This window comes from Rhinolophus hipposideros, assembly GCF_964194185.1.
Source record: "Rhinolophus hipposideros genome assembly, chromosome: 20".
NCBI lineage: Eukaryota > Metazoa > Chordata > Mammalia > Chiroptera > Rhinolophidae > Rhinolophus > Rhinolophus hipposideros.
Window position 1 is genome coordinate 35,165,333 of NC_138066.1, and position 26,840 is coordinate 35,192,172.

Consider the following 26,840-nt stretch of genomic DNA (forward strand, 5'->3'; position numbering starts at 1 on the left):
GGGCTTAGGTGCCCTGGTGCTCCTGGTCTCCTCCCCCCACCTACTGTCTCTTCTCACCCCAAATAGACCTGCCACAACCTGCTGCTCCCGCCCGGCTCCTACCTGCCTGCCAGGGCCTGCCTCTCACAGGCCAGGCCTGCGCACCATCTATTGTGCCCAACCAGAAAGGGCACATGGGTGCTGCCCCCAGGGCCAATGCCAATCCACCAAGGCCTTCCCAGGCCTTGTTACAAGAAGAGATAAAGACCACATGTTCCTGTGAGTATGGCAAAAGAGCACGCTATTGGGTTGAGAGTGACAGACACCCAATCAGCAATCTGTAGGCCTCATCTGAGTACAGATAAGTGACTCCAAGGTGTGCAGACTGCAGATCTGGTGCCTTGAAATGACCCTAGAAAGTTCCCGAAAGCCCCTGAGCCAGTCATCCCTCTCAGTTGCTATATCACTCCCTTACCTTCGCCCTTAATTTCTGCATCTGCTCTGAACTCTCCACCCAGTCCTACTCAGGCCCTAACTGTTGCTCTCTTGATCAGCCCCAACGCCCAAATTCAAGCCTTGCGCTGCCCAGGGGGTGGGCCCAGTAAGGGCAGGGGCGGGGACTGGGCGGGGACTTGAGGAGGGGGTGCGGTCTCAGTTCTGCCACCTTCCCCCCCATCAGGAACGCAGCCGCCGCTGCCGCCGCTGCCGCGTCCTCTCAGCTTTGCGCTCCGCCCGCTGTCTCTGTCGCCGCAGCCCGGCCCTGGAGCGCAGAGCCGGGGCACTAGCCCTGCAGCCTTCCTACCCTTCGGGCCGCGTTCCGCCTGCAGCCGGCATGGGGGTCCTCTAAGAACGGGCACCCCTTCCCTCCGGCACCTCCTCCGGCCACTGGCCACTGGACTCCAGCCAGCGAGCCTCGGGCACTTCTGGCCCCCAGACCAACGCCTGGCACGGCCCTCCGCTCTGCCCCTTCGGCTTTAAGCATCCTGTCCCCGCCCCCCCCGCCCGCGCCTGGGACACCTGGGTCCCCCGGCAGCCCCTAGGAGAGGGGCGGGGGGGGGGAGGCATGAAGCCGCTGGAGAAATTTCTGAAGAAACAGACGTCGCAGCTGGCGGGGCGAACCGTGGCGGGAGGTCCCGGCGGGGGTCAGGGTTGCTGCGGCGGGCCTGGAGGGGGTGGGGGACCTGGCGGGGGCGGCGGTCCAGCCGGGGGACCGCGGCCGCTGCAGCGGCGTCAGAGTGTGTCTCGCCTGCTGCTCCCAGCTTTCCTTCGGGAGCCCCCTGCTGAGCCGGGGCTGGAGCCGCCCCTCGAGGAGGAAGGGGGAGAGCCAGCGGGGGTCGCGGAGGAGCTCGGCAGCGGGGGACCCTGTTGGCTGCAGCTAGAGGAGGTGCCGGGGCCCGGGCCGCTCGGGGGCGGGGGACCCCTGCGTTCCCCTTCCTCGTACTCCTCGGACGAGCTGTCCCCCGGCGAGCCCCTGACTTCCCCGCCCTGGGCTCCTCTGGGCGCCCCCGAGCGGCCGGAGCATCTTCTGAACCGGGTTCTGGAGCGGCTGGCGGGAGGGGCCACCAGGGACAGCGCCGCCTCAGGTAAGGAGTCGGCTCATCCCTCCCGGAGTAGGGGGTTGCCACCTGGTTCCTCTTACTTGCCCTTGGAGAGTAGGGGTGGCTCCACGCCGGAGACTGGATGTGGGGTTGAGTGGCCAGCTGAAGCGGGGTAGGGGTCCATCAGAGGAGCAGACCCTTCTGCAGAAGAGAGATGCCGGTGTCCCCTTCCTCCCTGTAGCAGCCTCACCCACAGCTGGAGAAGCTAAACATTTCTCTCTTTAAGCCGCCCTTCCTTTCCCCTGGACATTTTATCCACAGACTCATTTTATCCACAGTCCCTGATGTTGATGATCTCCTTCTGGGGCCCAAAATTAGAGCCTGACACACTAAGATGGAAGCTGCCCAGAACAGCCCGTGCCACTACCCCTCCACCCCCAGAGGTGCCCAGCCCTGAAAGACCTTCCAGGAGTCCCCGATTCTGTTTAGAAGCCTAGAGCAAAGGGCTGGCCCACTCAGTGGAGCAGTGCCAGACAGGCACAAGGCCTGAGCTGCCTTTTGGGCTCTGGCAAAGGGATGCATTGTCCTTAGCAGCTTGTGGTGAGGGAGGCATTCTGGTTGGGGGGCTGACTCAGAGGTATTGTTGGGGGAGAGATGGCTGAGCAGACATCAGGCCCTTGCAGCACCCAGGGCGGGGGTCTGAGCCTCTCCAACTCCTGCCCTTCCAGTGGCAGGCCTCAGCACACGGCCTCTTTCAGAAATAATAACCACACCCTGAGAGGCTTATTCCCTAACCGATGATGCTATTTCACCACTCCCCACCAGCACCCTTCCTAAGGAAACTTGGAGAAAATTGAGGCCCCAAATTGCTGGTTAGGGGGTGAGGTAGAAGACTAGCTGGTCTTTAGGTCTGCCTCTCAGAATGTCACTAAGCCCAGCAGGGTCTGGGGACTCAGAGTTCTGGTTGGGGGTTTCACACTTTCCTCTCAGACCTCTGCAGGGAGCCCTAGCCTAGACGTGTGGAAGGGGGCTCCACTCCTCTAGATTTTCCTCAAGACCCAGGTCCTTTCCTTTGGTTCAGGCTGTAGCTGCCCTGGGGAGCTGACACCTTTTGGATTTAATTAGAAAAATATCAGACACACACAGCTCTCCTAACCATAACTTCCCGCCTACACCACACACCCTGTGTCTCTATGACACATTCCCTGGGGAGGCTGTGCATTGGACCAGAGCCTGTCTTGGAAGAGACAGACGCCAAACTGTAACCCCCACAGTAGCATCTCCCCCAGTCTGCCCTGTGTTCCTCTTCCTTTGCTCTGGCTTAGCAATCCTGTGAGATAAAGGGTATAGGAAGTATGTTGGGCATCCCTATTCCTAGTCCCCATCCCTGGAGCTGGGTGTCAGGGTTGGGGGGGGGCTCTCGGGATCACTATAAGAACACAGCGGGATAGCTGGGCAGGAGGAAAAAGGAGAAACTGTCTTTCTGGTGCCTGGTGCCACAGACAGACTCTGTTCAGTCTATCTGGGGAGGGACTCCTGAATTGACTGTCACCTGTATTATCTGGCCTGGCCAGCTGGATTCCCAGAGTAACTGGTTTGGGGAACCCCAAACCAGTCCCAGAGTGAATGAGAATCAGCTTAACCTGCCACTCTGATATTCTCCGATATAACCAAGCCATCTTGGTTCCCTCCCAGGGTGTGTGGGAGCAGAGGACTGACAGAAGGTACCCCAAAGTAGCCAGTCTCTCAAACATCTAAGTAGCCCCATCTGACCACTTGCTCTACTCTGACACTGCTTATCTCAGGCATATTGAGAAAAGGACAAAGTCTCAGGAGTATAGGTTCTAGTCTAGCTCTAGGCAAGTCCCTGGGCCTTGGTTTCTCATTTGTGAAATGAAAGACTTGAAGTAAAGGATCTTCTGTTGGTTTTCTTCCTTCACCTTCCTGGCTAGAATTGGAGGCCAGGGGCTGGTGGTTTTGTCCTGGGGCAGTGCCTGGGGACCTGGCCCTAACCTGTCTTGGTGAGGACTCCTGGCTCCCTCGCTGCACCCAGCCTGTCTGTGTGTGCCAGGCTGCCCTGCCCCACCCCAGGGCTGGCTGCAAGTCAGGGCGACCTTATACCTGGCTGACTGGCTGAGCCAGGCCCAGCTGGGGGTGTGGAAGGGGAAAGGGTGGTGGGAGGAACCACGCCCCTCCACCCTTCCATCATTAACCCTTCCATCTCTGGGCTTCCAGAAGACACAGGGTTTCTCTTTAAAGGCTTTAGGATCAAAGAGATGGCAGTCCTCCCTCCCCCTCTTAATGGGGCTGGTTCTCACCTGCCTAGTTGGAACTCAAAGCTGTTAGGTAGGGAGTGGGGAGGGGAGGAGGGACACACACACGCACACGCACACGCACACGCACACCCTGCTGACCCCGACCTCTGTTGAGAAGTTCTCTTTGTCTAGAGACCCTTCTGTGGGCTACCTCTTTTGTGGGGCAGATATCAAGCTTGGTGTAATAGCTGACCAGCTTGAAGTGGGCGTGGCCATCAAAGGGTGCCCCCTCCTTCCCTCCAGCTGCCTTGGCAGCTGCCAACCCCACCCCCGCAGCGGCTGCCCAGAACCTTCACACATGTGTGTGTGTGCACTCTTGTGTAGAGCATGATGGGGCAGGTGGCTGGAGCTCCGGCCTAGCTAACGAAAACTCACCCTTGGAGTCAAGAGAAGGGAGTGGTGAGTGTCAAGCTGGGTCCTGGAAGTGCCCTCCTGACATCGGTGGTGCCAATTGATCTCTACAGATATCTTGCTGGATGATATCGTCCTCACCCATTCTCTCTTCCTCCCCACGGAGAAATTTCTGCAGGAGCTACACCAGTAATATCCTTTTGTGGAGCTAGCAAAAGGGGAGGTTAGGAGGGAGCCACTACCCCCATCCCGCATGTAATATCAGGGCCTAAGCTCTCCCCTAGAAGACACACTTGGGTTTCAGCCCCAATTTTTGTACTCACCAGCTGTGTGACCTTGGGCAGATCATCTTAACTTCCCGAGGCCTCAGTTTCCTCTTCTGTAAAATGGGGGTGAATAGCACCTGCTCTGCCTACCTACAGGGCTGCTGTGGAGATGGATCTGATAGGTATGGGAGTGCGTTGGAGATTGCAAAGCCCTGTATAAATGTAAGGTGTTATTATTATATTAAGAGTGCTTTTCTCCCCACCGAATTGTTGCTCTAAACATCTGGTTGCCCAGTGAATGATTACAGGGTCTGATGTAAACATCAGGTCATGGCTGTGCTTCATTAGGGTCTACTAGAGACAAGTCACTGGCTGGGCTATTCATAGGGTCTCGTGTAAGCATAGGGCCTCTCACTGAGTTATTTTAAGACCTAATTATAAATGTCAGGCTGAGTAGAATATCATAGGCTCTCTTAGAAACACCAGGCCTTACACTGGGGTATGGTCAGGTTTGTTGTAAGCACCATTGGCTTTTATTAGCCTGCTATGAGCTCCAGGCACGGGCTGGTCAGAGGTTGGGTGGGTCCAGGCTGTCCTCAAGAGAAATTCAAAGAAGCAGGAGCTTGGATGTGGTCAAGTGGGTGCCATCCCTGCCTACTCAGCAAAAACCTGGCCTGGGTCATGAGGGGGTCTTGGTTCCAGGGACCCCTGGATCTCCTTTCTCCCTGGCCCCAAACCTATAGAATATTTGGAAGTAGCTTAGCCTCCCCTCTTCCTTCCCAGTTTCCTCAGGTCTGCCTGCCCAGGGCTTTTTCTTAACTTAGGGGTCAGCTTTGTTTGGGCAGGAGGCATGGAGGGCCCTGAGGGGCTGGGCCGGAAGCAGGCCTGTCTAGCCATGCTCCTTCATTTCTTGGACACCTACCAGGGACTGCTGCAGGAGGAAGAGGGGGCTGGCCGGATCATCAAGGTGGGCCTGGGAAGAGAAGGCGGGTGAGCAGGCTATTAAGTCTGAACGGGGGGCCCCATTAAAGGAGCCATATCATCAAGCTGCATGCTGGAAGAAAAAGATGCCAGTGGGCCTTAACTTATATGGTGCTTCTATACTCGAAGGCATGGAGACCCTGCGCCAGCCTTTACAGAGAGTGATGCTTGGGATAAGACGCCTGCCCTCACGTTTCTCCTCCTCTCCCCAGGATCTGTACCTGCTGATCATGAAGGATGAGTCCCTTTACCAGGACCTCCGAGATGACACACTGAGGCTGCACCAGCTTGTGGAAACAGTGGAGCTAAAGTGAGGGGAATGGGTTGGGGAAGGGGATAGGAAAGAAGTCCCCTAGGTTCCTTTCTTACGGGGGCTGCCTCTGGCCTTTTGGCTCCAATATGGTTTTATTTCAGTCCCTTTCTCTTACTGGAGAGTAGCGCAAAGCACTGTCTCAGGCATTTTTTGTCCATTCTCCCATCCACTTACTTGTCGATCCAATGGTGTACTGATTAACAATGAGCACTTCAGGAAAAAAAGAGCCCTGATTTATAGCTTTTGATGATTTCAATGGTGTAAATTCTCTCACCATGGCTGATTTCAAGCTACCCACATGACATGAGGTCACTGAATGTGAAGTTGAGAAGAGATGTGCAGTACCAGGCCATTATGTAGTATTTTCACTGTTACAAATACCATAGATGTAAATATCCTGAAGAGCAGAGATAATAGTAAAATGTAGTAAAACAATTAGGAAACTAATTTTTTGGGTGATAATTTGGCTGTAAGATTAGAAACAAACATGCTCATATATTTTGTAATGGCTTTATTTAAAAACCAGTTGGCAAAATACCCCCAAATTTAACCTCGCATGAGCCATTGTGAGCCAGCTTCAGGACACCACTGCATCCATCCATCCATCCATCCATCCATCCATCCATCCATCCCTCCATCCCTTCGACCCTTTCAGTTTCTCTCCGCTCCATCCCCAACACCACAACCCTTGTTTTGGTCTCATGATCTCTCACCTGGATTATTGCCACAGCTTTCTATCCAGGGCCTCAATGTATGGTCTCGTGTCCTCCTCTCCCTTCTTATGCTGACACAAGAGAGATCTTTCCAACTTGACGACATCATGCTCCTGTTCCAAAAACATCCAGGGCTCCCCATTGCCTACAAGACAAAGTTGAAACATCCTAACACAGCATTCAACACCCTTCCCATTCTGCCTTCTGAATAATCCTTCCCATTTCCTCTCCCACATCCTCCTATACCCATGACACTCTCTCTGTACACCCCATTCCTTGAATTCCTATGCTTTCCCAACTTCCTGCTGTCATTTATACGGTCAATTCCAGAAGGACCGCCTCCCACCCCCGTCTCTTCTTGTCTTTCCAGGGCCAGGTCAAATGCTGTCTTCTCAGTGAAAGTTTCCCAGATACTCCTTTTAGGAGTAGCTTTCTCCCTCCCCCAGACCAACATAACTCTCCTTGTACCTTTGTTATATCACCTAACACCTCCTGCCTTGTGTTAGAAGTAGCTGGATGACATCAGTCTCCCTCCAAGACTGCAAAGTCCTTGTTGGCAAAATTCAGCAAATAGCTGGTGACCTACACCTGCCATGTACTAAGCAATGTGCTAGACCTGGAGGATGAAAAAAGAAAAATAAAAAACAACTAATCGCAGCCCTCAAAAGCTCTCAATCTTGTAGAAGAGATAAGATGTGAACATAAACAGATTAGCCCAATGTCCTATAGCAGTTGAGGGGGAAAACGTGAACTTTCCTGGTGGGTGGGGTGAATCAAAGAAGAGTTCATGGAAGAGGTGGCATTGGATTTGGGTCACCTGGACAGTTGTCCCCGGCTAGCCATTGTCCTCTCTTCTGACCTCTTTCACCACTCTCTGAATGAACCTGATGCCAGTGCATCCTTGCCCCCGTTCTGGTATTCCTGCGTAATGGTGCCTGCCTGGTACTCCATATGCCTGGCAGGGCTTCCTGATGCCCAGCTGTGTCCATGCCAGGATCCCAGAGGAGACCCAGCCACCCAGCAAGCAGGTGAAGCCACTCTTCCGCCACTTCCGTCGGATAGATTCCTGTCTGCAGACCCGAGTGGCCTTCCGGGGCTCCGATGAGAGTGAGTGGGGGCAGTAGGAGGGTCAGGGCTTCCTGAGTGGTTCAGGGGTCCCTGCAGGGTCTCTGGGTCTTGGGCACCTTCCGTGGAATCTCCCCGTGTAGTAGAATCACTCCTTTCACAGCACCGTTTTCAGAGGCTAACCCCCCAATTTAGGGTTAGGGGTGGGATGGGGTGGGGAACACACGTGTCCTGGAGGAGACTGTGCCAGTGTTGCCATTCTGCCATCTGGTAAACAGCCACCTTCCTGTCTCTGTCCAGTCTTCTGCCGGGTCTACATGCCTGACCACTCTTATGTGACCATACGAAGCCGCCTCTCAGCGTCTGTCCAGGACATTCTGGGCTCTGTGACCGAGAAACTGCAGTACTCAGAGGAGCCTGCGGGGCGTGAGGACTCCCTCATCCTGGTAGCTGTGGCCTCCTCTGGAGGTGAGGGTCAGGAAGAGCTGGGCTGGGGAGAGAAATTCACAAGCCTGCTGCCCTGGGGAAGGGTAAAGACTGACCTCTAGGCCCTGGCTACTACGAGTGTGATGCTGGGACCACGCCTGAGCATAACCTGGGAGCTTATTACAAATGCAGTATTTCAGACCCCACTCCACACCTGCTGAATTGGAAGGTACCTTTTAACAAGCTCCCCAGGCTATTCCATGCACATTAAAATTTGGGAAGCACTGGTTGAGGACTTGGATGCTGATCTGGGTGCTTGCCTCTTACTCACCTTGGAATCTAGTCCTTTAACCGCATCGAGCACCACAGGATGCTATGCTTTTGAGGCTGAAGACACAGGGTGGGCCTCCAATCCCTGTGGGAAGGCAAAAAGCCTGCAATGTAGTAGACATAGCCTTATTTCCCTCTAAGATGGGGGGAAAAAATCCTGTTTTTCCAGTGTCACAGGGATGAAAGGATGAGAGGAGAGCTGTGAAAAACATTGGGAGCAAAAAAGAGGTTAAAAATATAAAAGAAATCATTATTTGAAAAATTTCAGAAAAAATATGGCGTAAACTGGTGATAATATGGGACCCATTAGTCTCGAATATGTCCATGCGGGGTGAGGAGTTTCTGGATGGGGTGGTGACAGTGGCTGAGATATGTGAGGGGGCCGGTGGCCAGGGCTGAGCAGAGCAGCTCGTTCTTCTGCAGAGAAGGTCCTTCTCCAACCGACTGAAGACTGTGTCTTCACCACGCTGGGCATCAACAGCCACCTATTTGCCTGCACCCGGGACAGCTATGAGGCCCTGGTAAGAACACCTTCACAAGGCTGTGGCTGGGAGTGAGGGCTGGGAGGGGCTGGGAGCCCACCGGGGAGCCCAGCCCTGTGCCCCTGCTTGCCATCAGGTGCCTCTCCCGGAAGAAATCCAGGTCTCCCCTGGAGACACAGAGATTCACCGCGTGGAGCCCGAGGACGTTGCCAACCATCTTACTGCCTTCCACTGGGAGCTGTTCAGATGTGTGCACGAGGTGGGGGCTGAAGCTGCGGCTGGGGGGGGGGGTCCAGAGGGTGGCAGTGTGTGCAGCTGCAGCCCCTGATGAGAACGTCCACTTTGCAGCCTGCCCTCTGGCAGGGTGTTGCCAGAACTTCCCTAAGCCTTTGGGCCCTCATCTGAAAAATAACAGAGACCCCCTCACAGGGTGGTTCAGGGCCTGAGCGCTGCTTACACAGAACCCGACTCACCGTTAATATTTAAAAAATATTCACTATTAAGGAAGTCAAATCAAGCAGTGACAATAATGTCTATCAGATGGTTCAAGCGCCTGGCACCTAGTAAATGCTCAATAGATGGTAGAGTGTTATTCATATTGGTTGGTTCCCCCCCATCTCTGTTGCATCCTGTCCTGTCCCCGTTTTTTTTTTTTCTTTTTTCTATTTTCCACTCCTCCCACCCCCGCCCTCCTGCTATTCCCTCCTCACTGCTTGGCACTGCCATCTTCCCACCCACACCCCCTCCGCCTTGGACGCCCCTCCGCCACTTGGATGCAGCTGGAGTTCGTGGACTACGTGTTCCACGGGGAGCGCGGCCGCCGGGAGACGGCCAACCTGGAGCTTCTGCTGCAGCGCTGCAGCGAAGTCACCCACTGGGTGGCCACCGAGGTGCTGCTCTGCGAGGCCGCCGGCAAGCGTGCGCAGCTGCTCAAGAAGTTCATCAAGATTGCAGCCATGTGAGTGCGGCCCGCGGGACAGGGGAAGCCGGCATGTCGGGGCGTGGCCCGCGCCGCCTGGCCGCCCACTGACCCGCCTCCCACCCCCGCAGCTGCAAGCAGAACCAGGACCTGCTGTCCTTCTACGCCGTGGTCATGGGGCTGGACAACGCCGCGGTCAGCCGCCTGCGGCTCACCTGGGAGGTGATACGACCGCTTCCCTTTCCTCTCCTCCCACCTTTGCTGGCCCACCTGGGCATCTTGGCCTTCAACCTCAGTCTTGACGTCCCGGGCTCATTCCGATTGGAAGGAGGCGCCCTCTTCTGGCAGATACAGTCCAGGGCACACAGCTCGGCTAATGGACCCTGTCCTGGTGCGGATTCGTCTTCGGAATCCCGCCGGAGTGGAAGGGCAGGCCTCCCAGGCCAGGTCACCGACTTGGCTGCTGGATTTCATCCAGCACTCAGTGAGGCACCTTTGTGCATGCCATGTGCATAAGCAGAGGCTTCCGTTTCCCCAGAATAAGTCATTCCTCTGGGCTGCTTCCAGCTGCCCAGATCCAGCCAAGTGTGACTCCACTGCCCCATCCACCAGCTTCCCAGTCCCCTCGAGACACTCAGGCGCTTTCCCCCTCTAACACCTGGGTATTAGTCAGAAGCTCCCATGAAACCCTAGGAGCTCCACGCTGACATGCCTTCTCCTTCCTTCAAACTCTGCAGAAGCTGCCAGGGAAATTCAAGAACTTGTTCCGCAAATTTGAGAACCTGACAGTGAGTGGGTTTGGCTCTTTTTTCTGCCCCTGGACTTGCACCTCAGAGACTCTCTGTTCCCATAAACCTTCCTCAAGCTTCCCTTTCAAGGGTTTTACTGCCTTGGACCCCCCGCCCCTCCTCCCCACCATGCTGGATGATTGCTACCCTGTTTTCCCTGGAGTTGCAGGGAGGGCAGTCAAGCTTCTCCCCAGCACACCCCCAGCTAGATGCCCATTCACACCCCATCTGATTGGAGATGTAGCTAGCGCAGTGGCATCAGGGAGGGAATGGGGGTTGCCTTTGGGTACACTGGACCTATCTGTCCCTTTCTCCCTCTGCTGTGGAATGCCAGGACCCTTGCAGGAACCACAAAAGCTACCGAGAAGTGATCTCCAAGATGAAACCCCCTGTGATTCCTTTTGTGCCTCTGATCCTCAAAGGTGAGTTCCCAAATTGTGCTCCTCATCCACACTTTTCATGCCCAAGTTCTGACTCTCAGCCCCCTCCCAGCTCAGCTCTGAGTGCCCAGAGGAGAGGAGCCCCAAGATTGGGTGGAGTCCAGGGGACCTTCTCTCTTACTCACTTGCTTCTTTCCCTGTCCCCTAGACCTGACTTTCCTACATGAGGGGAGTAAGACCCTTGTGGATGGTTTGGTGAACATTGAGAAGCTGGTGAGTGGCACTGCCAGCCCCAGTCCTGTAAGTGGGGGACTGGCATCCTCCCCCTCTCCTGGCACCCCCCCTAAAGACAGCAGCCTTTCTCCATGGTGCCCAGCTTGCCTGACAGACGCCCGACTATCTCCCTGGTGGCATCGCTGTGGCAACCCGCCCACGGGTGGCAGATCTGGCAGGCAGCTTGGGGGGCAACTCTACTACCTCCGCCTCATCTGGCACCCTGTTACACCCACTTCTTTGGTCTTTCAGAGACCCTCCAGAATTGGGGACTGGAGGGAGTAAAACCAACCGAATTGGAGGTTGGAGGAAGGCGAGCATAAGAGGGGGGGAGTGTCTTTCTGTACCCTTTTTAGGGCTCATTCCTTGTCCTCTCCCAGCATTCAGTGGCTGAAAAAGTGAGGACAGTCCGCAAATACCGGAGCCGGCCTCTTTGTGAGTACCCAGAGTTCCGAGAGTATTACAGGTAGAGCTTTGCCTAAGCAGGAGGGTTCAGGGAGAACTAACTCCCCGTTCAAATGTTTACTTCCTGATGCTTGTCACTTCTCCATTCTCTCCTTCGACCTCCCCGGGAGCCCTTCTGCCCAACCCTTTTCCCAGTCTGCACCTTTCTCCTCCAGCTGGTGTGTGTGTAGAGGAAGAAGAGGGGCTGGCAGCCTGACCTCCAATCTCTCATTATACCCCAGGCCTGGATATGGAGGCGTCCCCCCATCACCTACAGACCAAGGCCTACGTGCGCCAGTTCCAAGTCATCGACAACCAGAACCTCCTCTTCGAGCTTTCCTACAAGCTGGAGGCGAATAGTCAGTGAGAACAGAGGTTTTAGTCGGCCCCCACCAGGGTTCTCGGGCACCTGGCACTCAAGCACTTTGCACGATGTCCCACTCCACCTCTGACATCTTTCTCCTGGAGCAACTTCCGGCCCCACAGGAAGGAGTTGGATGGACTTTCCCTCTGGACGCATAAGCCTGTTCATCCTGCTGAAGTCTTCTCCCCATTGCTCCTTCAAGCCCAAACCGCACTCTGCTGCTTTCTGCCCTGGCAGGGAAAGGGGGCAGAGAGTTCCTTCCTCTGTCCCCTCCCATGGAGGTCTGTTTCTGAGATAGGCGTTTCCAACCTCCTCTTCCCAAGCAGGAAGCAAAGCCCACCCTCCCCATCTCGCAGAACGGAATTGGGGGAGGGACTGGCAGCCTTCCTCTCCACCACCTGTCCGTCATCTTCCTCGTCCGTGCTGGGACCCCTGGACGTACCCCCCCATATTATATTGCCCTCGTGTCAGTGTGCGTGCGTGCGTGTGCTTGTGTCGCTCTTAAGGAGCAGGAGTGCATCGGGTAATTGAGGGAGGGTGTTGTGTGTGCTGGGGGTGGTCCTTCTGTTTGGTGCTACCCTAGTCGACTCTGCCCCTTGGTCGGTGCTTTCTGCACCCCCACCTCCCTGCTTAGTTCCTCATGCTGCCCTGCATCCCCAAGCTTGTGGGCAAAGCTGCTCAGGAGGACAGGGAGCAGAAGCACGTGGGAGGGGTGACCCCCCCAGCCCTTGGCAGCCCCCCAGTCAGGCCTGCTGCAGGTCCCTGGGTGGGCTCCAGTGAGGGTAAAAGATGCTCAGGGAGACACAGGCCTAAGCTGCCTGTAGGGCCCCCCTTCTGTGTTACAGTGGGCTGGGCGTGGCCGAATCAGGAGTTAGGGGCACCTGCTGCCCACACTCCTGCTTCTGGGGTGTCTCCCTGCTAAGAAGGGAGTTATGGTCCCCCTTCTGGCTCTATGTCTGACACCAAGAACGTGATCTTTATCCTTTTCCAGTCTTGACACCCCCTTGGTCCCCCTCATCAGAGTTAGGGTGGGGTGGACCCCTGTATCTGGGGCAGGTAGACCCCCAAAGTGGGGGGAGGGAATGGCGGAGACTGTAAAGGAAGACTAGACTCTAGCGATGCCTTCATTACCTCTCTGTCTCCCCTTCCTCTCCCATCAGGGCCTCTAGGGCTGAGGGGTTGCAGGGGCTCCTGGCAGCTACTGGGTGAGGTTTCCTGGCACAGCCTCACCCTCTTTTCTGGCACCACCTCTTTCCCTTTTGAAGAGGCAGCAGCAGCAGAAGCAGCAGCAGCAAAAGCAGCTGTTACTCCTGCATTGAGGGTGTATATATTTTTTACCAAAAGCTCTGGAATTGTAAATTTATTTTTTAAAACTCAAAGAGGGAAAGAGCCTTGTATCATATGTAAACAATGTATCATAGGTTATGTTGTACAGTCCCTTTTATACAGTGGCCTGTCTTGTTCCTCCCCACCCCCAGCCCCACATACACAGACGCCGTGTCCCACCCCCCCTTCCATCCCTTACAGACAGTGACCAAGGCCCCCCTCGTGCTCCCTGCCTCTTCCTTGCAACAGCAGATGTGCCCTCCTCTCCCTGCAGCCCTGACCCCTCTTAGCAGCCTTCTCATTCCAGCTCCCACGACCATCCTGGACACTGGGGCCCACTGGTCCAGTCTTGGCTGCTGCCTGCCCATGGCCTTGACACCTGCCCTGCTGCCTCCCTCCCAGGGCCCTCCCCGCCCCCTCCCTGTGCCCATAGCTTTAACTGAGTGAACCATGTGTACTGTACAGGCTCAGTTGTCATTGCAGCAACTGCTGGGTGGAGAAAAAGCCGATAAAGTCTATGAATCAACCCACCTGCTGTTCTCCATTCTGTTTCTTTGAGGCTGGGGAAGAGCGGATGGAGGGAGAGGGGACGCCCTCTCAGTGTACTGGGCCCCTCAGCAGGATGGTTCTGGAGTGACTTTGAAAATGTGGATGAGAGGGAAAGGTGCCAACCTCATGAGACAGGTCACATAGTGCCTGGAACTTGGAAGAGTGCACGTTTTAGTTCTTACATGTTCCAGGTGCCATAATACGTGATCTTGTTTAATTCTAACACTGTAAGGAGGAAGATGGAGGCTGGGCAGTCCTAACATAAGGTCCAAGTTACAGGGAAAACGAGAGGTTGGATGTGGGCCTCTAACCCAGATCCGTCCACTGCAGACAGCAAGCACTACTCACACAACCAATATTTACCAGTTATACTAAGGTGTGGGGCATCCAAACTCCAGGCGATATCATACTCAAACAGCTGCACACGAGCCCTTGACAGCCTCGTCCTATAGCCGTTATTTCCTCAATCCTCTGCATCTCAGGAAATGATCGTTTCATCTACCCAGGTTTTCTAGGCAAGAATATAGGAGTCACCCTTAATGGTTCTTTCATCCCTCACTCATCGCATTGTCCAGTCCTTTTGGCTGCAATTCCAGAATATATTCTGGATGTATCCTATATATGTCCGGGATTGGTCCACTTCTCTATGATTCTGTTATGATCACGGAGTCCAAACCACTCTCAGGTCTCCCGTGGATGACTACATGAGTCTCCTACCTGGGCTCTCAGCTTCCTCTCTCCAACCCACCCCTAACTCCACCAGGGAGTTCTCCACACTGCAGCCAGCGTACGCTTCTAAAAACCTAAATCAGATCATGTATGGATAAAATTAAAAAGAGTGGCAATGCCAAGTGTCAGTGAGGATGTGGAGCAAGTGGAACTTTTATATACCACTAGTGGGAGGGGAAAGTGGTACAACCACTTTGGCAAAGTGTCTGGTAGTATCTACTAAAACTAAATGTATACCTCAACTCTGACCTAGCATTTCCACTCTAGGTGTATACCCAAAAGAAATTAGTAACTATGTCCACCAAAAGACACGTACACCAATGATCATAGCCATTTTATTCACGATAAAGAAGTTGGAAAAAATCCAAGAGTCCTTCCACAGGGAATGGATAAATCAATTGTGGAATATCCTTATAGTGGAATACCACCTAGCAACACAGAAGAACCAATGACGACTACCCGCATGAATGAATCTCACAGACATAATACCGAGTAAAAGAAGCCAGACACCTAAGACTTACGTACTGTATTATTCCATATAAGAGAAGTTCAAGATCAGGCAAAATTAATCTACGGGGTTAGAAGTAAAAATAGTAGTTACTCAATGGGATGGGAGAGAGTATTGATTGGGGAGGGGTATGGAGAAGCCCTCTGTGGTGATAGAAATGTTCCGTAGCTTGACCTGGGGGGTGGTCACACGTGTGTGTTCACTGAGTAGTTCATGTGAGATTTATAGATGTCACTGGAGTTATTTTATACCTCAACTAAAACAATTCAGATCATAACACTCCCGTTTTTGATAAACTTCGGTTAAAAATCAGACTCCTCTCTCTCTGCCCCCGTCTCCTACCCCCTCTCCCCTCACTCCACTCCAGCCACGCTCATCACTTTACTGTTCATAGCACTCATCCTTGTCTCAGGGATTTTTACTTTTGCTCTTCCCTGAGCCTTTTCTGACCACTCTGATCCACCCCACCCCATCCTTCACTCTCTATCCCTTTATCCTGTATTTTCTTCAAGGCACTCATCACTACCTGACATCATAGGTACTTCTTTGTGTATTTGCTTCATGGTTACTCTCCCGCCGCAATGTTAGCTCCGAGTCTGTCCTGTTCACTATTTGGTACTTAGAACAATACCTGGCACAGAGAAGACACTCAATATATATTTGCTGAATAAATAAATTAGGTTGGTTGAAATAGGAGCTGTAGAGTGGGACAAGACATAAGATGATAAGTGCTCTGGGAATTAAGCCAAGGAGATTCTTTACCAGTCTGGGGGTAGTAGGTGGGGCACAATAAAAGAAAACTTTTTGGAAGAGGTCAATACCCAGGTCTTGAAGCAGTCAGTGTAGGGTTTGATGGCCAAAGTGTGGAAGTGGGGAGTCAGGTAGGGCAGAAAAAATGCTATGGGTTATTCCCCTTGTCCCCGCTCAGCATCGTTAGACCCATCTGTCATCTTTTAGGGGTGATGATAAAGAGTTGACATTTGGAAGAGTGTTGTCACTCACTATGTTGGGTTTTATGTGCTGCATTCTCTCATTTAATCTTCCCAACGAATCCAAGATTTTGGCTCCATCAGCTCTACTTTCCAGATGAGAATTGAGGTCTTGAGAGATTTCTTATCAGAGGCACAGAGAGGCCAAGTTTCCAGCCCTGAGTCTCACAGCTCGCAGGGATTTGAATTCAGTTTTCTGACTCCGGAGCCACAGTTTAAGCTCTGCACAATCCTGGAATCTTGAATAGCTGAGAAACGTCCACCCTGTGCTTACCAGGCTGCAGTGGCAGCTTGACTGTACCTGGGAGGACTATCCTTTCTGGTCCCCTCCTCCACCCCACCTGTAGTCTGTCTCCTTGTGTAGAGCGTGGCCGAGAGACACAAGAGGTGGTTCAAGGGTCCTGTGGGCTGGATGGGGAGAAGATGACCTTATTTAGTAGCATTGTACCTCTTAGGCTGGTCTAGCAATGAACAAAGGGATGACAGTCCTTTGACCAGCATACGCAGTAAGATGCCCTCTTGAGCAGGTGCCTGAAGAGAGGAGAGTGAAGAATTGAAGCAGTGCCCTTTTAATCCACTAGGTGTCACCACTAAGATTACTTTCTCACCAAGCTTGGGAATAGGGAGGAGGCACCGGACAGGGAGAGGGTGTTAGAGCATTTCTTGGGGATCTCTTGAATCTCTCTGGGAGAGTCTGTCCCCAGGCATGAGCCAGAAATTTGATCAGAATAACTTGTATCTTTCATTCTCTCCCTCTCTACTGGCTGTTTCCCATTTAGCATTTAAACCTTCTCGAGTCTCTATTTTTAAAAACACGGCTTATTCCCCAAATGCCTGCTCTAGCTACTGTCTCCTCTCTCACTTCAGTTCATAACCAAACTTCTTCAAAGGGTTGGCTCCACTTACTGTCTCAATTTCCTCACCTCCCATTCATTCCTTATTTATTTTGTCTTGTGTCCCCAACTTCTCGTCATGAAAAATTTCAAACATAGAAATGTTGAAAGATTGGTACAATGAATACTCCAAAGTTTCTAGATTCTATAATTAATATTTTGCTAAATTTCCTTTTGTTCTCTCTCTCTCTCTCTCTCTCTCTCTCTCTCTCTCTCTCACACACACACACACACACACACACACACACACACACACACAAGTTTTAATTGTTTAATAGCCACAGTACCTAGTGGCTCCCAAATTGGACAACCTGGTTCCAGTGGTTTTTTAGAGCGTAAATATTCTAGAGAAGAATAGTTTAGAGGTGCTGCTTTAATAGCATCACACTGGGAGGTTGGCCCATATTGGTGATGGCTGAGTTTGACTACTAGTTGAAGGGGGACTACAAGCCTATCCATTGAAAAGACACTTTTTTTTCCTCCTTGCCGTTAGCATTTTGCAAATATCCTGTGTATCCCAATCATTCACTCTTGTTAAGTTATTTTAAATGTAATATTGTGTAGTATTTCAATCGTACAAAAAGTTTAAAGATTAATATCATGAACACCCGTGTCTCCACCACCCCGCTTAAGAAATGAAAACTTACCCTGTAGCTGAGGCCTCTGGTACCTGTCTCTGATCACACCCTTTTCCTTTCTCCCCAGAGGCAACCACTTTCCTGAGTGTGGTATCATTTTCATGCATTTCTGTGAACTTTTGCTATATATACAGAGGGTGCCAAAAAAGTATACACATTTTAAGAAAGGAAAAAACTATTAAAATTGTAATACTCAATATATACTGATAACAAAAGATGAAAAAGAAGTCACGTTTGACTTCTGCAACGACAAGAGGTGCTTAAAGTGGTTCCCATCAGCGTCTAGACACTTCTGATTATGGCAAACTACTGCTTCAGCAACATTGACCGAAGTGTCCACTTGTACACAATTTTTTTGGCACGGCCTGTATGTGTAACTTCAGTTGGTTTGGTTTTGTTGCTCTATGTTTCCCTTTCATCCTTCAACACAGTGCCTCTGGCTTCTGCCCTCATTACTCATTGAAACCGTTCTTATCAAGGGCACTAACTCCCTTGTTACCAAGTCCAAGGGACACTTATCTTACTTTTCCTCTCTCTGGCATTTGCTATTTCTGACTGTTCTTCCTTCTTGAACATTTATTGCTGTTTCCAAAACACTATGCTCTCAGGATTTCCCTCTGTCCCCTTTCTTAGTCTTGCTGGCCTTCTCTCTCGGGTTGATCCTTACACGTGGAGTTCCTTGGGGCTTGCCTGAGCCCTCTTCTCTTCCCTCTATACACCTGGGCTTAGATTTTATCCACATATTTTTGTTTAGGGATTTACTGCTTTTACTGAAATGATTTCAAACTTCGTGGCTAAAAACAATGACTATTTCATAACTTCTCAGGGTCCTCTGGGTTGATTGATGGGGCTCAGCTGGACAGTTCTGCTGTCTCACTTCGGGTGTCTCATGTGGCTGCCGTCAGAAGGTGAAGGGGGCTAGAATGTTCATGATGTCTAGCTCACTCATCTCACACCCTGGTGGGAACAGCTGGAATGCTGGGTCAGCTGGAGCTCTCTCTTTCCATGTCAAGGTCTCTTCCTCCAGGTGGCCTGTACAGCAGAGTAGCTGATTTCTCAGCCGGGAGGTTAGGGGTCCCAAAAGCACAAGAGTAGAAGTTTCCAGATCTTCTTAAGGCTTACTTCTGGAGCTGGTACAGCATCACTTCCGCTGCATTAAAGGGAGTCACAGGCCAGCCCAGATTCGATGAATATGAGGAGTCCTGGGTCTTTGGGGGCTGTCTTTGGAGACTGGCTACCACAGTTGTTGAGTCCCAAATTGCTAGGATTGCTCTTCTAAGTTCCAGACCCAAACATCCCGTGGCTTACAGGGCCTCTCTTTCCTTCCTTGCCCACCGGGCTCCTCAGGCTGCTGCCACACCCAAGCCCCTTCTCTTTTTTCTTGACTCTCTCCAGCCAATCGTTGGCCTCACCTGCACACAGCCAGAAACTTGGGAATCATCTTTGGCTCCTCCTTCTTTTCCAAGTGTGTATACCATTCAGATGTATTATTCCATTTAGTCTTAGCTCCATTTTGCAGATGAGGAGCCTGGGGCTGGTGGAGGTTGAATAACCTCTCCAAAGTCTCGCCCTATTCAATGGTGGGCTTTGGGCTTGAGACCTTGGGCTCTGCAGACAGGCAGTCCTGCCTCCAAAGCCCGTGTGTCCAGCCAGTGCCCAGCTGTCACTTGGTGTAGGTAACCATAATTTCTCACTTAGAGGTCCACAGCAGCCTCCAAACTGGTGTTCTTGCCTCCAGCCTAGCCCCGTCTAATCGATCCTCCACAATTCAGTTAGAGGGATCTTTCCAGAAGGCAAAGTGAGTGATGGCACTTTTTGGCTTAAACTTTTCAATGGTTTTCCTCTCGCCCTCAAGATAAAATCGACGTTTTCACAATAAAGTCCTATACAAATAGATCCCCGTTAACTTGACAGTGGTTCTCCATGGGCGCATTCTGGAAATTTGTGGAGGTCTTTCTGCTTATCACAATGATGAGGTTGTGCTATTGGCATTTGGTGGGCAGGGGTCAGGATGTTAAGAGTGCTCCGTTGTGAGGGACGGATCCACACAACAAAGAATTTTCCTGGGTTTCACATGGCTTTCAATGTCCTACTGGACATTCCATGTGAAAAAAAATCTATCGTCTGAGCCTAGAATCTATCGCCATTAACCTTACGCCCGAGGGACGAGAGGACAGGTTTATTCCTGGTTCACCCTTGCAGTGAAGATGTAGTCCTTTGGGGTCCCATCTTTATGAAGGGAGAATCTCCTGTTCCCCTGTTGAGGAAGTTCTGAGGTGTTTTCTTTTCCCATGAGACACTGACAGAAGCTCACATTCATCTAGTAGGCAAGTGTCCTCAGAGCAAACACCTGCTTCAGTGTTCCACTTACTTCTCTCTGGTGTGTCCCCTGCCTTCATTTACTTTGTTTTGCCTTGAAAATTCCTTACTTTTTCATTGAAGAATTTAAGATTTTAAAAATATTTTTATGTAGGATTTTTAATTGTTTTTAGAGAGAAGATTTCCAAGGTACTTAGCCTAACATGTTGTCAGAAAAGGAAAGTACAAATATGAAATATTTTTACACATAGTTAATATAATCTGTTTTTTTCTAGGAATACAACCATTGTGTTGTTCAGAACTTTAACAAGAGTTGTCCACCATTTTGGAAAATCATTATCACAAATGACAATGCTGCCCAATACAACACCCCTACTTCAGTCTGCACTTGTTCCTGTCACATTCTTAATGATTCTAGGAATGAGTGCATGCATTTATTACACGATGTATCTTCCAGTGTAGTGGTACCTGAGCATTGGCATATCGAAACGCTCTCCTCTTATTTGTCTTCTTTATGGTCAAGGCATTATATTGATTTGTTTTTTGAAATCATGTGTTTTGAAATCAGATGTTATCTTATGTGTTGATTTCACTTTGGGATAGTAAAGTTGAGTTACAACGTAGTTGTTATCATAAAGGGACACTGGGTCTGGTAGAGTGCAGGGTCATTTGGTAGGCATAGACCCTGGAGACAGTTCTGCTACTTTGTAGATGTGTGATTTGGGGCAAGATAATTAATCTTGCTGTGTCTCAGTTTCTTCATCTGTAAAATGGGAGTAATAATATCCACCTCCGAAAGTTATCATGAGGATTAAATGAGCCATGACAATGCCTGGCACATGGTAAGGGCTAATAAATGTCAGATGTTATGATTACTTCTTCAACCTAATTTCTTGCCTCTCCCGTAATTCTAGCTCTAACCACACCAAAATGCTTTGTTTTTTAGAATGTGCCATGATTCTTTTTGTTTTGCACATACTCTCCCTCTGCCTTGATATGCTTTCCCTCCCCTCTGCCCCTGACAAATTGCTACTTACCCATCAGGCTTCACTTAGATGTTACTTTCTTTATGAAGCCCACGGCTATCTCCCCAGGTCTGGGTGAGATGCCCCTGTATTCCACCCCAATGGCTGCCATTATCATGGAGTGATGTTATAGAGAATGGGGATTTACATTAGTTATGGTGGGCAGGGAATGCCCTCTGAGGAGGGGACATTTGAGCTAAGGCCAGAAAAATGAGGAAGAGGCCAGGTACAGCCAATATGAAGGCCTTGAAAGACCACTTTGTGTTGCAGTGATAGAAAGCAGGTCTGCACAGTGTATAGTGAGCTAGGAGGGGACAGAATGAAAATGGGGTTGAAGACCTTGGAGTTTAGATCCACCATCTCCCTGGCCCAATCAGCCTGACTTCAGGCATGCGGGACTATATACCTGAAAATCTTTATCTTTGCACTCACTGATTCCCTGTCTGGAAGGTGTTCCTTGCCTTCTCTGATTAATAACAAAATTGTACTCATCCTTCAGAGCTGCGTTTAAAACAGTTTGCGAAACCTTCTCTCATTCTTTGGCAGGAATTAATCACTCCTTTGCCTGATGTCCCAGAGCCCATATGTCCCCATGGCACTAATCACATGCTGACTTGTATCTCAGCTAGCTGTTTACATGCCAATCTGCCCACCACACAGCGAGTTCCCTGAGGGCAGAGGCTCTGTCTTAGTCACTTCTGCAGCTACCTCCTGGTGTCTAGCCCAGTGCCTGGCCCACAGCAGGCACTCAATGAATGCTGTGACATTTACTTGACTAGTGGGTGGTGCTCAGCACTACTCATGGCAGACCAGAAGGAAAACAAAAATAATAACTTCATGTTTATCACATGCTTTCCCACTCATTACCTGACTTGAGCCTTCCAACAACCCTATGAAACAGTCGGCACAGGAACTATTAGCCCCATTTTACAGATAGGGTAGCTGAGGCCCAAAGGCACACTGGTAGTTAAGTAGTGGGAACTAAGTCAGTGCAAAGAAGGATGACAGAGAGAGCTAAAGAGCATTTTGAGGATACAAGGCAACGGGGTTGGCTGCAGTGGAAAGGAACTTTTATGGGTGGACTATGGAGGAATCCTTAGTCAGCTGAAACGGAGTTAACAGCAGCCCCGTCAGGGAGGGCACAGGATTCCTCTTCGTGACCCAAGCAGCTCGAAGAGTCCGCAGTACCATCCTCCAGCCCTAGAAGCTGGGGAACCTCCAACCCTGGAAAGGGGAGACCGGTGGTTGCGGGCGTTCGGGTCAGGTGGGTAAGATGACGTTAATGATGACTTGTTGGGGGGGGGAGGGTGTTAACCTCTCTGTTGCTATGACAACCGGAGCTTGACTACCGGGCCCTTGCAAGGTTGACTGAGGCAGGTTATTCCTTAACTCAAAATTAGGGAAGGACATTTATGGGGTGTGTGTATGTGCAGAGCGTGGTGGAATAAAGACGAAAAAGGTATACTCAAGACCCTGTTTAGCTTGGTGATTCTCCACCTGAACATTACAATCATCTGCTCAGTTTTAAAAGTCTCGATGCCTAGGCCGTACCCCAGGTCAATTAAATCAGAATCTCTGAGATGAAACTCAGGCATCACTATTACTTAGGTCTTCCCAGGTGATTGCAATTGCAGCCAAAGTTGCAAATCCTGCTTTTATAATAGCTCGTAGGTGGGACTGCTTGCGACCTTCTCAAGATGGTGGCTACCGGACCTCTTCCGTCTTTGCGTGCACCGGCGGGGGCGGGCTTTCCAGGGGCGCATGCGTGTAATGTCTCTTCGCTCCCTGCTCCTTGCTCCTTTTCCCCCCCGCCTCCATTTTGTTCGTGGACGCTGGGGACGGTGGGAGCAGATCCATTTCCGGGTTGGCAAAAGGGGCGGCGGCGGCGAGAAAGGGAGCTTGCCGGGCAGGGGCCGAGCAGAGCTGGACGAAGCCGGAGCGGAGGTGGCGGAGGATTCGCTCCCAGAGCCGCTGCGGCCAGGTCAGAAAGAGGCCAGGAAGGCTGGGTCCGTAGCTGAGATGACCTGCGGACCTGAGTGGGAGGGAGATCCGGGGGAGGGGGATTGGGGCGGGGCTTCAGGAGAGCGAGGTATTGGAGGAGGGGCCTGAGGCCGAGCGGGGTCCTTGGGGCGGGGCCTGAGGGGAGGGAGAGCTGGGTCTGGGTCCGAAGAACCTGGAGGAGAGGGAGCGTGGCAAATCTAAGGAGGGAGGAGTGGTCGGGAATTGGTGTGGGGCGTTCGCTGACTGAAAATGGGGAGGAAGGTTATTAAGAGGCAGGAAATAAGAGATCCTGAAAGATTGGGTAAGGTGAGTAAGACGGTAACTCGGGGTGAGGAACGAGAGGTAACCGTGCGCAAAAAGAGAGATGGGGAGGGAGGACTCGTTGGGAACAGGTAATTAACCGGATGCTCCAGGTGAGGAGGCCAGTGTTACATTTTGGGGACTGACTGCAGTGAAAACCGCTGGTTGAGAGGAGGACTCGGGAAACTGCTTACACCAGAGGGAATCTTGAGAGCGTCCGTGGAGAAGAAATCCGAATTGAGTTCAAGGTTGGATTGAGAAACGGGCATGGCCACCACCTAGAGTTGAGGGTTCAGATCGGAGGGGTGTGAAGTGAGGGAAGGGAGAAATCTTAACGTGCTAAACGTGGGCGGTGTGTGTTGTTGAGTTACTGATCAGGAAGGAAACTTTTTAAAAGACAACACTGGGATGAGGGGAAGAGCTGGTGTTTGCTGGAATTCCTAGTTTTAAAGGGGTTTCAATCATCTGTTCCTGCTTGGGGCTCCCCTAGGATCCACCTCCTGTTTCATGCTGTTATTCTTGCCGTTACAGTTGCTGTTTCTGAAGGGCTTACTGAATGTTTTCGGTGACTTCTCTCATTTTACGAGAGAACCTGAGGGAGTAAGGACTGTCTAGCCCACCTATGGACTTCCTGAGTAACGGTGGGGCAAGTCATTAAACTGTCTCATTGTTTTCCCTTTTGAGATACAGGTTGGGCCCTTCAGCTACCTCTAAAAGATTGTGTTAAATCAAATGGGATGTTTAAAGTGGACGCGAAGAAGTAACCTCTGAAAACAAGATTGAGATACTGATATTTGGAAGACATGTCTTTCTCAGTTTCTTCCTCTCAGCCTTGCTGCATTTTTTTGTGCTAGGGAAGAGTTGGTTCTGATTTGATACATGTGTTTTACCCTTTGTGATCCAGTGTTTTAACCTTTCTTAACGTCAACTTTCAGTGGCCAAAAATTCCACATTATTGTGTTACATTGTATTGGCTGCCATTAAGATAAAGACTTTAGTTAGAGTGAGGGGTGAATGAAGTCTGTTGCGGGAGAATGCGAGAGAATTCAGTCTAGCCACCAGAGTATTTTACTCTTTAAAACAAATTTAAGGACAGAATTTCCATTACTTGACTGTTGACAAACATTGATTTTCCTCATGAACTCTTGGAACATCTTAAAATGTTAATTTTAAAATACTAGAAATAATGTTTTAGGCAATTGAGCATTTTTACTTTGATCCGGTCACTTTGGCCCTGTTGTCAGTTGGTGGGGACGAGTGTGCATGTGGGCAATTTTAACTTCTTTATTGTTAATTCTGTGAAATCTCGACTGTTCTAGCTTTTCCTTGGGGCACGATACCTTAAATACTTTGCCCGTCGGTGAACTTACGTAGCTTGGTGTTCCTGAAAGTCTGGGCATTTCTGAAGTCTGACGTGGATTTGCTCAAGAGGGGGCAGTTTCTAATTCTACCTCACCCTTGATATCAGAGTAGTGTTTACCTTAGTTGGTACTGATTAGTTATGTGATGTCAGCACAAAGGTGAAACGCAGGGAAGGGGGAGGGTGTTGAGAACGTTGGAGTTCTGAAGTTTTCATTTTTAAGAAGGGAGGAGAAGAGTCCTGTTCCTTTTGAAGGGAAAATTTTCAGATGTTCTTTCTTGACTTCTTGGGCCCTTTGGGAGACTTAACCAGGTCTACTTGAGTCTGTTTTCCTATTGCTCTTGAAGTTAATTCTGAAGAGCTGCAGGCTCTGAAGTGTATACACTTACTTTGGAGTATAAACCTGCTTAATATTTTGCTGTAATTTCAAAGAGACTACAGTGTGTCTCTTTGGTTTGTTTTTAAGAAGGTTTTGAAATAAGTTACAGAGGCTCAGAGTTGTGGGGAGGCTTTGGTATATAGAGCCTGCTTGTTTAACAATGATTTTCCGTTTGTTTCCATCCTATTATGTGTTTCCATTGCTCTCCGTGAGCCGGTCTTAAGTGCAAATGGCAAATTACATATTTTTTCCTCCTTTTTAGTCGCTGGTGGACATCTTGTGTGTGTCACAGTTTGATACCACCAAATTGAAAGGCTTCTTGACTGCTTCAAATGGGGCGTGTGACAGAAGCTGAGCTGGGCTTCCTGGGCCAGAGAATGGACTCTGTCAAAGCAAAGAATAGTTGCAGAAACACAAACCGGGACCTTGAAGCTGTGACGAACATTTTGGCAACATGCTTCCCTTTGCCAAATAACTTCTTTTCTTCTTGAGTGTGATTGTTGATCTCCTTCTCAAAGTAGGCTCTTGTTGTTACTGTTCTTCACACAACTCCAGAGCAGAAGTTGGCAGAGTTCCGGTTGACTGTCTCTTGAGGGATATGCCCCGGATTAGAGTAGATGGGGTGTTCCGTGTCAAAATGAGGCTCATTGGCAGATCCTGAGAGCTGCTCTGCAAGGAAGTAGAGGCAGTACTCTTTCGTGAATGTTTTTGCACTCCTTTATGTTTCTTCTAAATTCAAATCTGTTTCTTAGTTCATCTGGTGATTAAATGCAGAATCATTGCCTTTGTCTAGCTTTGAAAGTCCAGGGCATTGAGAGAGAGTATTTCAGACATTTTTCTTAGGCCCCACTTTCACTTCCAAGCCTTTGAGCCTGGAGAGCCATAGGCTAAATCCATGAACGTTTCTTAGTATATTATAGAAGGGTGTTTAAAATGCTGAATAGAACTTGATGGAGAAAAACAATGTTGGCAGGGGCAAAAGGTGATGCATTTGCTAATGCCTGTGTCAGTCTTAGATCTCTTAAGATTTTGGCTTAATGTGTGGAAAGGCTTAATGTGTGGAGACAAATGTGTTATCAAAGTAGAGAGCCAGGAATTGGCTTCTAACTTGTCATTTAGGCTAGGCAAAGTTCTAACAATTTAGAATAGCTGTACTGAATACTTAGTTCTACTTAGTAAATGCCCTTTTCAGTGGGTTCTGCTTAGTAAATAAATACCCTTTTGTCTTTCAGGGGATAATTAGTTGAAGATAACTCTCTCCGATAGGTCTTGGGATGGATTCTGAAGATCATTTCTTATAGCGTATGACGGTGGCCCTTCTAACACTGGAAACCCCGAGACAGACCCTCTCGTTGGTGGTCCTGGATTCGGCTTTCTCCTGCCATCATTAGTCTAGAGTATTCTGTTCCTGATATGCAGGTTTGGGAAACTTACAGGTTCAGATCCAAAGACTTTAAATCTGGTCCAGGGTCTTGATAACAAATACGATTATTAGAGTTGTGTTTAATCAAGTCTTGGATCTTTCTTTCCTGAAAAGCATCTTGAAGTTTAGCAAATCTGTACTTCTGAGGAATGTGTGTAGCTTTTCTCCCCATTCTTATAATTGGTTTTCAAAAAAAAATTTAGTTTCTTAAATTCTGTGGATTCAAATTAAGCTCCATTAAGATTTTGAGGCCCCTCAGTGAAAATAATTTGTTTTTAGCCAGTATTATGATATTTCTTCAGTACAAATTCATCACTCTACTATATTTGCTTATAGAAATGCTGAATCCAATAGTCCCCCGTTTGTTTTCTTCCTAATAATCCCTTCTGACTGTGAAAACATTGTCCATATGTCCAGATTGGGACAACTGGTTTAAACAAAACATGGAATTTTCTTCTAAAATGATGCAATCTA

General features: G+C 50.2%; 2 protein-coding genes across 4 annotated transcripts in view; both read left to right on the forward strand.

Moving 5' to 3' along the window:
• Positions 1-654: 654 nt before the first annotated feature.
• RAPGEFL1 (Rap guanine nucleotide exchange factor like 1) lies at positions 655-12,400 on the forward strand. The gene is made up of 15 exons (XM_081029885.1): positions 655-1,562; positions 4,297-4,375; positions 5,281-5,416; positions 5,643-5,740; positions 7,451-7,563; positions 7,822-7,989; positions 8,701-8,798; positions 8,896-9,018; positions 9,539-9,717; positions 9,810-9,900; positions 10,416-10,466; positions 10,801-10,888; positions 11,055-11,119; positions 11,500-11,554; positions 11,806-12,400. The coding sequence occupies exons 1-15, from the start codon at positions 1,043-1,045 to the stop codon at positions 11,928-11,930; spliced, it is 1,989 nt and encodes a 662-aa protein (XP_080886011.1). The 5' UTR covers positions 655-1,042; the 3' UTR covers positions 11,931-12,400.
• Positions 12,401-22,737: 10,337 nt separating this feature from the next.
• Positions 22,738-26,840, forward strand: part of WIPF2 (WAS/WASL interacting protein family member 2) — a 41,522-nt gene continuing 37,419 nt past the window's right edge. The window contains exon 1 of one of the 3 annotated variants that reach the window (XM_081028146.1): positions 22,738-22,884. The gene's annotated coding sequence lies outside the window, so the exon portion shown is untranslated. Of the gene's footprint in view, positions 22,885-23,084; positions 23,211-26,258; positions 26,363-26,840 lie in introns of those variants that run through there. The other 2 variants (XM_081028147.1, XM_081028148.1) reach the window with 2 other exon arrangements.

Coding starts and splice junctions, on each gene's coding strand:
- RAPGEFL1 (XM_081029885.1), top strand. CDS start 1,043: ATGAAGCCGCTGGAGAAATTTCTGAAGAAACAGACGTCGCAGCTGGCG. Junction 7,564..7,821: donor CTTCCGGGGCTCCGATGAGA/GTGAGTGGGGGC, acceptor GTCTCTGTCCAG/TCTTCTGCCGGGTCTACATG. Junction 11,555..11,805: donor ATACCGGAGCCGGCCTCTTT/GTGAGTACCCAG, acceptor ATTATACCCCAG/GCCTGGATATGGAGGCGTCC.